The 9,144-nt window shown below is 54.0% G+C and overlaps 1 protein-coding gene across 1 annotated transcript in view; it reads right to left on the bottom strand.

The window, feature by feature from the left end:
* Positions 1-9,144, bottom strand: part of Rcc2 (regulator of chromosome condensation 2) — a 23,441-nt gene that overhangs the window by 7,120 nt on the left and 7,177 nt on the right. Inside the window, exons 4-8 of the mRNA XM_021161257.2 lie at positions 6,698-6,841; positions 4,454-4,585; positions 3,930-4,018; positions 3,038-3,152; positions 480-646 (exon numbers count right to left, since the gene is read on the bottom strand). Of these exons, the coding sequence (XP_021016916.1) occupies positions 480-646; positions 3,038-3,152; positions 3,930-4,018; positions 4,454-4,585; positions 6,698-6,841 (647 nt within the window). The remainder of the gene's footprint in view (positions 1-479; positions 647-3,037; positions 3,153-3,929; positions 4,019-4,453; positions 4,586-6,697; positions 6,842-9,144) is intronic.

Below are 9,144 nucleotides of genomic sequence, written 5' to 3'. Positions count from 1 at the left end.
AAAAAAAAAAAAAAAAAAAAACCACCAAACGAGAGGCCTCAGCATGTGAAGGTCCGTGACTCGTAAGGCCGATGACTGTTCTGGAATAAGTGTCTCTGACTTACACACGCACACTGTGAATGGTGAATGCGTGTGCACCTGCTAAAAAACAAAGGGGCTCAAGGGCAGCTCCCCCCCCACACACACACACATACTGCTGTCCTTCCAGTTGTTCTGCTAATGTGCTAATGACCTTAAGGACACACCCTCAACAGCCAACCACTCGCACCCTAGCAAAAGGCACTGCCTACCGTACAGACAGCACATGCGTGCTGTGTGCTAGTGGCAGGGCGCAGGCATACGTGTATACTCATGTCTACAAGTTGTCTGCAGAGGAAAGAGATCCGGACAGGAGACTCAGCCAAATGGCATAGCTTGAGTAAAAGATACCAGTCTATACCAGCATGGCTCTTGGTCACTGAGAAAGAAATAAGGCTTACTGTGTGGTTAGCGCCACAGGCTACGTCTCGAACCACCACGTTCGGGACAGGTAAGATCTGCCCGTCCTTGGTCTTCTCGATGAAGATGGCCACTCTGCGGGGCACCAGCTCACAATCATATTCTATCCTCTGCGCCCGGGCAATGAACTTCCCATCTGAATTGTGCCCTGTGGTAAGCACAACAGGCCGTCAGTGACAAAAGGCCCAGGCCCAGGGCACCACCCTGCCCCCAGCCAGAGACTTCAGTCTGCCCAGTTGCTCACGAGCTGGTACATAACACAGGGCATTCTTTAAAAATGCATTATGAAACAAGGACCCCCTACGCCATAGTACAGCAACTTAGGGAAAACCCTACACATATCCATAAGGACTGGGAGGCAAAGGAAAATGGTGTCTCCTCCTGTGGATGAGGTCACAACAGTGGGCAGCTCTCATCTTGAGGACAGCCTCCCACACTCCGAGTTGGGGAGGTCAGAGGACGAGGAGTAAGGAAAGGGTGACAAGATCAGGACATAAAATCTGGAATTCACAAAGCCTGTGAGAAGTCCTTACAGACTGGGCAGCTGGCACACACCAGGCATGATCCAACCCAGCGCGACATGAAGCCTGCCTGGTACTGGACCACAAGCCCGTGGCCCAAGGACCCAGCCCTCCCTGCCTTCCTACACTGGTGGTACATCCAGCACTTGGGATGAAGAGACAGAAAGAGCTGGAAGTTAAGCCATCCTTAGTTACATAGGAAATCTGAGGCCAGCTCTGACTACACGAACTGTCTCAAAAAAACAAGCAAGAATGCGCACGGCCGGGGCTGGTGAGATGGCTCAGTGGGTAAGAGCACCCGACTGCTCTTCCAAAGGTCCAGAGTTCAAATCCCAGCAACCACATGGTGGCTCACAACCATCCGCAACGAGATCTGGCGCCCTCTTCTGGAATGTCTGAAGACAGCTACAGTGTACTTACATATAATAAATAAATAAATCTTTAAAAAAAAAAAAAAAAAAAACTTTAAAAAAAAAAAAAAAAAAAGAATGCGCACGGCCTAGTGGCCTACATCTTTAACTGCAGTGCTCAGAGGGGGGCAGATCCCAGAGTTCGAAGCCAGTCTGGTTTACATATCAAGTTCTAGGCCAGCTGGAGATGCAGTGAGACACTATCTCAAAACAAACAAACAAAAACAAGCTAGGAGGCCCAGTCCGGACTCAGTAGCCAGGATACTGGCTGCTCTCACCCAGAACAGTCTCAGTCCCTGCCAGCTCATCACTACAGAACATGGCATGCACCCCGCCAGCCCCTCCCCCGCACTCATGTTTGAATTCTAAAAGCAATGCTTGCACAGAGGCAAGAACAGAACTGGGGGATTAGGCTTGTTTTTTGTTTTTGGAGACAACCTTCACTCTGCAGCCCCGGCTGGCCTGTAACCTGTAACCCACGTAAGCTAGGCCACCCTCAAACTTGCTACAGTCTTGCCTCTGCCCCAAGATGCTGGGACCACAGGGGTGTGTTTCAGAGTGAACGGAATGAGAGTGTCTGTAGAGCAGGTGAAGCCAGGTTCCTTTGTAGATGTCAACAAGAATTCAGTAGCAGACAGTGCACACTGTACTTAACTGCCCCTCCAGAGCCACTCCACAGATACCATCCTACCGCCTAGGTCAAGTTCCCAAAGGCAAACAGGCTGGCTGCAGCAAGATGCTTGTCTGAGGGTGGCAGAGAAGCTGCACACACAGCAGAGAGGACAGAAGCGAACTTCCTGTGCTGGGCCTGGGCATGGCAGGAGGCCTGCCCGTGGCCATGGAAACGGTTTATCCAACAGCCTGAGAACTCCCTGGCAACCAGCAGGGACGTGCGTGCGTGCGTAAGGGGCTGGTCCTTCCCATTCACTCTGACGCGAGGTATATTTAGTTTATACAGAGTCACTGTTCCCTGCAGTCTGTGGCCAGTGCAATGCTCTGCTTCTATTTATATGCTCCCATCTGCGCACTTCTAATGACGCCGAGACCCAGCAACCCAGATCCTGGACTGCTGCAGGCTGTTCAGACACCAGTAGGTGGCGCCCACACCTCACCTCGTGCTCAGGACTGCAGAGGGGACTAGGAAGAACTAACTGGGTGGGAGTCCGAGGGGAAGGGGAAATGGAGATCTTGCATAGTAAGCTCTAACAGGCTTGCTGACCTCTTCTGCTCTGTACAGGACGGAGTCCAGTGTGGTGAGGGATGAGCTGAAGACACACCAGCTGCCAGTCTAGCCAGGATTTCCAGAACAACCTCCCGCTTATGTAATGCTTACTTCTAATAAAGGCTCATTTAGATACGTGAAACCGGATGAAAGGGACTCAGCTTTTGTCCTTCTGCCTGAGACTCTAATGGATTTCCAAACCAGACTCAGTCCTCGAGTCTTCACTGACCCCTGTAACCGGCTGGTTACCGGCAAGCTGTTCTACTGAGCACGAGATGCACTTATCGGCTAGCCGCTGCTATCTGGATCAATTACACTTGTACCATGCGTGCGCAACCCCACATTTACAGCTAGACTACAGAGCTTTTAGAAAGAGACCTCCATACCCAGCTGGCCATACTCAGGGCACCCAAAGGAGTAGAGGTTTCCTTTACAGTCCATCAGCATGCTGAACTCGGCCCCGCAGGCCATCTTGGTGATTGGCTGCCCGTTGTACATTATCTGAAAAGAGAAGACGGCCAACTTCAGCTCCACCAGTCTCTTCCTCATTCTGCCCTGGCATCAAACAACAGCCGCTCACAACAGTGGACTCACTCCACAGTTCAAAAGGCTACCATTTGAGTGGCTATGTATCGCAAAGCTTAGACTACAAGGGCTCTTAACTGCTGGCGACCCCCATGCTGCCAGGACAGCAGAGGCTGAGACATTAACCCTGTTAACCCTCCGTCACCCAGTGATTCAACCACAGGCATGGACAGAGAAAACTCAGTGACCCCCAAAGGTCACTTCTGGTGCTCACACTGCTATCAGCCCCAACTTGAGGCTTTCATGCGGCCCCCAGACCAAAGCTGTCAGTAAGGAACCAGATCTGACAGGGCTCAAATAAGGAAGAAGGAAGACAATGGGCGGGTGGACGGGTGACAGGTTGGTCCCACAGCACAGAGTCAGAGACCAAATGCAGAACCTGGGAAAGGCCAGACTGAGGCCCAGACAAAAGCAGCAAGCATTGAACCTGGTGGGGTCCAGGGGAACCCGGTGTCCAGGCTCACCCCATCCTGGCTCACACTACCCACCCAACTGCACTGCAGGACTCACAACTACAAGACTTAGCTACTAACCCCAACCCCACCCGCCACTGGCCTCAGGAGCAGGACAGGTCGGCACAGTCTGCAGGGAGAGAAGAGAGCCCTGCATCCCCGCTGCTGGGCTGACACAAACAGGGATTCTCTTCTCCTCACTCTCCCTTGCAAAGCACCACTTCTCAAACCCTGCTGGTACCTGAGCAGGACTTGGGACAGCATCTGTCTGGTTCCCGAGGCCCAGCTGCCCCATTTTATTCTCTCCGAAGGCAAACACTGATCCAGTATCTGAAAGGAGAGACAAACAGGACAAGAAAAGATGGAAGCGTGGATGCTTTCAACTGGATCTGGATCAAAGCTACACAAACAGCTCATCCAGCAGGCCGAGCATGGGGCGTGTGTCTGTCCATCCCAAGGACAAGACTACGGAACAGAGCTGAGCCCCTCATCCATCAGGCTGAGCATGGGGTGTGTGTCTGTCCATCCCAAGAACAAGACTACGGAACAGAGCAGAGCCCTGCCACACGCAGACCCTGGTCTGGGCTCCCAGTGTCACCAAAGCCCTGTCACTGCCTCCAGCAAGTAATCAGCTAACTAGCTGTCTAACTAACTAGCTAACTAGTTAACTCACCAGGCGTCATCCTCCCGACACTGGCTGAGGAGCTCACTCCCAGACAAACCATCTTTGGAGCCTTAGTAAGTTGAAAGAAGCCGCCTTCTTACCTGTCAAGGCCAGGGTGTGGTTGCGCCCACAGGCTGCCAGCACAATTGCCTCATGGCTGAGGGCCTCGATGAGTCTGGGGGCTTCCACTCTCTTGGTATCACCATGGCCCAGCTGACCCTTCTCATTCCGACCTGCAAGGAGATCACAGCTGGCCGGGTAAGCAATGCAAGGACATGCTGGGGCAGCGGCCCCCACCCTCATCCTCAAACCAGACCTTCCACCAACCCCTAACAGCTACTCTCCCCAGTGGAGCTGGCCCCAGGAGAAGGACCACCCTGACTGACTATCCCAACAGTAAGTGGTCAGCTTCAGGGCCATCCCTACACCGTGTTACTCCAGGAAATGCTTGGTGTGATCTGGGTACTCCACAGGCCTCAAGCTCCAGGAACAGTTTCTGTTCCTTCTAGGGGCTGGGGGACAGTCCCCTTCTCTTCAGGGAGTCTGATGCACCTAGTATTGATCATATCTACTTATCTCTGCACACACACACACACACACACACACACACACACACACACACACACGACTCCAGCCCCATGAGCCCTCATGACAAGGGGGTAGGCCTGCTCTCAACACAGCCCCTTGCCCACAGGACCTCCTCCTCCTTCTGGAGAGCTGGAGACATGTGAATGCAAGCAGGGACCAGTCCCTGTGAAGGCCTTCATAAGGCACTGAAGACCTAGGGAGCCCTGATCCGGCTTAGGATGGACAAGGGGCGGGTCTCAGAACAGCTGAAGTCCTGAAATCCTACCTAGGTCCAAAACAAAATCCCTAGGAACCCTAGGATGGCCCTCTCAGCAGAGCACACAAGTAACTCAACATGGGGACTACACGAGGCAGCAAAGCAGGAACCACAGGAAAGGGGGGCTTCTGCTCATCTCGCCCAGGGACACAGAGCTGAGCCCTAAGGCCCTGCAGGAGGCAAGCACAACAGTGACTGGCCGCCCTCAAAGGGAGAGAATCAATGAAAGGGGGGCTGGCTCCAGGGCCAGCACTGGGCAGGTGCTGACTTCAAGAGGAGCCTGCCATGCCCCAAGTTCAGTGAAGGCAGGCCGGCTGCAGCTCCTGCGTTTGCATAAGGACACAGCAGAGCAGCACTCTGCCTCCTGCTCAGGAAGGACAGCTCCTTCTTGTGCCCTTCCACCAAGGGTCTGGCAGTGGACTCTCGGCACCTCTGGCAGGTCGCCACAGCCCAGCTGCTGCCCCAGGGAGCTCCCTCTCTTGCTCTGGGGGACTTATTCCTGTCACAGGGTCAGGCCCTTAGATGCAATCTAGATGCTTGCCGTCAGAGAAAGGACAGAGAAACTTTCTCATGCTGGGGACATTGACATGAAAGACTATGGCCAGCGTTGAGGACACAGCAGCAGGAGGGCCCACACCAACGCAGAGATACAAAACTGGGGCAGATGTTGGTATGTCACCCAAAGCCTGGGAGGATACATTTGGGCCACACACACTTGTGAGATTTTTTTTCCAACAGAATTATAAAATTAGCCAAGTGCAGAAGGCGGCAGATGTTAATATATTTGGACTCTGGTGCAGCAGCTCATAAAATAAAAAAAAATAATAAAAATAAAAACGGCTCGAACAGACCAAACTAAAAACGTCGAGAACAGAAGCCAGGCAAAGGCTGGAAACAAACGGAGAAGCCAACTCCCCAGCTGCCTGAGCCCTGAGTCTCAGATGATGCGAGCCCTGGGCAGTACCTCCTGGCCCACCTGAGAAGGAGACAGCTGAGTCACCAGAGAGCCTGCCTAAGGGAGGTGGACACTCGGGAGGGATGGAGCAGGGACAAAGGCCCAGTCTCAGACCCGAGGCTAGGAGCCACAGGGACCCAGCCACCACGCCTTGTAACAAGACATGCCAGCTTCAAAAGCCAGGGGCAACGCTAGTGATGGCACTCGGACCTCACGGGGACACAGGAGCTAAAGCAGAACAATGGCTGGTGAAGAGACAACACGGCAAGGACAGACGGCCGGTCGGAGGGATGGCAGCATCAGAAGATCACACTTCAAGTTCAGGAAAACATTCACCAAGGCGAAGTCAGAGAACGGGGCCAGTGAAATGGTCCACGGGGAAAAGACTTGCCAAGTAAGCCTGGGGCCCAGGGTCAGCCCCTAAATACAAGTGGCAGGCAAGAACTGACGAAGCCATGGACCAGGCAGAAGACAGCCTCTTCCAGGTGACTTTTCAAGTCTCTTCAAGTCCCACTTCAGAGCATGTCTCTAACCCTCCACACTTACCCCAGCTCCACAGTTTCCCTTCTGTGGTGATGAGGAGGCTGTGGGCAGCACATGAGCCCGAAACCACAGTTCGCACCCGGACTCCTGACAGGCACCCATACCTATGGGGCCCCCACAAATTCTGACCAAGGTTGCGGTACGCAGCTGCAAAGGGAAGAATACAAATCAAATTCTACAGATCACGTGAGGAGCACCAGGGGTAGGGCAGGTAAGGAGCACCCAACAAATCAACCAGGGGTCGCAAAGGGACACCAGCGTACCTACACTAATGGCGCCAATCTCTCTCCTCAGCCCTACAATCCTACACTACGGGACAGGCAGGGCTGGCCTTCCTGTACCCATCTGGGGTGACACAGAATCCTTGGGTAGTTCTGTTTACCCTCCTCCTGACTCTACCCCAGACTTCCCCTTACCAGAAAAAGTCTTTCTCAGTGGGGCTCAGTGCGCCACCACCCCCCGCCCCCCCCAAAAGCACCTGCTTACTTGGAGGACCTTGTCATTCACCCCTGCAGAGTCCCACCTATACCCAGGAAGCCTGGGCTGCTGGCCGGCTTCATTCCCCAGCATGTCCCCCAGGCTCTCTGGGAGACCACGTCGGACACTGCACTGTACTTCCAATGTGCATCCCACCTACTCTTAACTGCCTCCACCGTGACAGGCCTCACAAGTGCCACTCCCACGTCCCTGAGACAGGAGTGTGGCTTTTCTTTCACCTCTAGAACAGCTGTGGGCAACTTGAGAAGCTAGCCACAATTCAGATGGCTCACACACAGCCTGCTGGCAACTAAAGGAATGGTTTTCCACGGGCCACCCCAAAGGGTTCTTTCTCTATGCCTACCTCACCAGCAGCACTTGAACCCCTCCCCCAGGTCCCCTGCAGCCACCCCACTGAAAAGTACTTTAAAACAGAATCAGAGCCGGGCAGTGGTGGCACACGCCTTTAATCCCAGCACTCGGGAGGCAGAGGCAGGCGGATTTCTGAGTTCGAGGCCAGCCTGGTCTACAGAGTGAGTTCCAGGACACCAGGACAGCCAGGGCTANACAGAGAAACNCTNTCTCNAANAACCAAAAAAAAAAAAAAAAAAAAAAAAAAAAAAAAACCAGAATCAAACAGCATTGTTATTCCAAGGGATGAACTGAAATGTTGGCCTCCCAGGCTGTTAAAACTGAAGAGAAGCCCCATCGGCCCTGAATCACGGAGGACAACAACAGACACAGGGAGGAAAGGCAGGCAGCACTGCATGCCTGTCACTCTGGAAAACCAAGCAACCACTAGTGATTTTCAGGATTGTGAGCTGCAGCTATACCAGGCACCAGCTGGAGTAAAGAAATGGCCTGCTTCTTGAACCAGCTGGCCCAGGGGAGGGGGGGGAGGCAGGGGGGTCGGAGTGGCTCTCCAACACCTCTGCCAATGCCTATCTCCCTGAAGAGGGAGCCACAATAACATAATGATCTCTTTCCCATTCCAGGGACCCTCTCCCTCATTTCAGTTCACAGGTCAGTCACAAGCTGGCAGTGGCTTCAGCTTCAGAGCTGGACTGGTAGCCATTAATCCCATGGTTTCCAGAACCCCCCCCCCGGACCCAGTCCTCACCATAGGCTACAGCAGGGACCCCTTGCTGCCACGTAACCCAAGCAGGAATTAAAGAGTCCCCTCCTCCACCTCGCCGCCTAGCAGCTCCAGGCAGAGGCCACCCGGCCAGGCCTAGATGGTACAATTAACAGTGAAACTACTCACACCAACATGGAGGTAGAAGGGCCAGGAAGGCGAGACACCCCCAACACCACTAGCCCGGTCAGCTCTGGACTGGCGGCAGCACAGCTCCGGGGCCACAGAGGGCACCGGAAGCAGAGGGTGACAGTCAGGTCGAGGCGTTCTTGCCGTATCAGGGCAATGGATACAGCAGACAGCAAGAGCCTGCGTGTCCATGGCTGTGGTGAAAGATGGCTATCTTCCACACAAAGGAACGGCATCTGGCCAGCTCCATCTGTCCCATGCAGGACCCACGGCCTTCCCAGGGCAGGGTGAAGGCCAAGGCCCCCCGGTTTGGGTGCTAGGGCGTGCAGTGTTCAAATATTTGTTCACAGACAAGTACTTTGGGCGTGTTTCCAAATAAAATCAAGAGCCATAAAATGTGGCACTGAGCCAGTCCTCTTCTCTCCAAGGGGCCCCTCAGGACGGCACCCTGTCTACAGGCAGCTGGACACAGGTTACTGGGTGGGACTGTTCCCTGCTCGCCATGGTGTACACGTTCGGCTGAGTTGGGACAAGCCTTTACATCACTGCCCGCCACGTCTGACAAGAATCTGGGGCCTCAAGCCGGGCGTGGTGGCGCACGCCTTTAATCCCAGCACTGGGGAGGCAGAGGCAGGTGGATTTCTGAGTTCGAGGCCAGCCTGGTCTACAGAGTGAGTTCCAGGACAGCCAGGGCTACACAGAGAAACCC

Source organism: Mus caroli, chromosome 4 (assembly GCF_900094665.2).
Source record: "Mus caroli chromosome 4, CAROLI_EIJ_v1.1, whole genome shotgun sequence".
Taxonomy (NCBI): domain Eukaryota; kingdom Metazoa; phylum Chordata; class Mammalia; order Rodentia; family Muridae; genus Mus; species Mus caroli.
The sequence above is the reverse complement of the archived record's forward strand: the minus strand, read 5'-3'. Positions and strand labels throughout refer to the sequence as shown.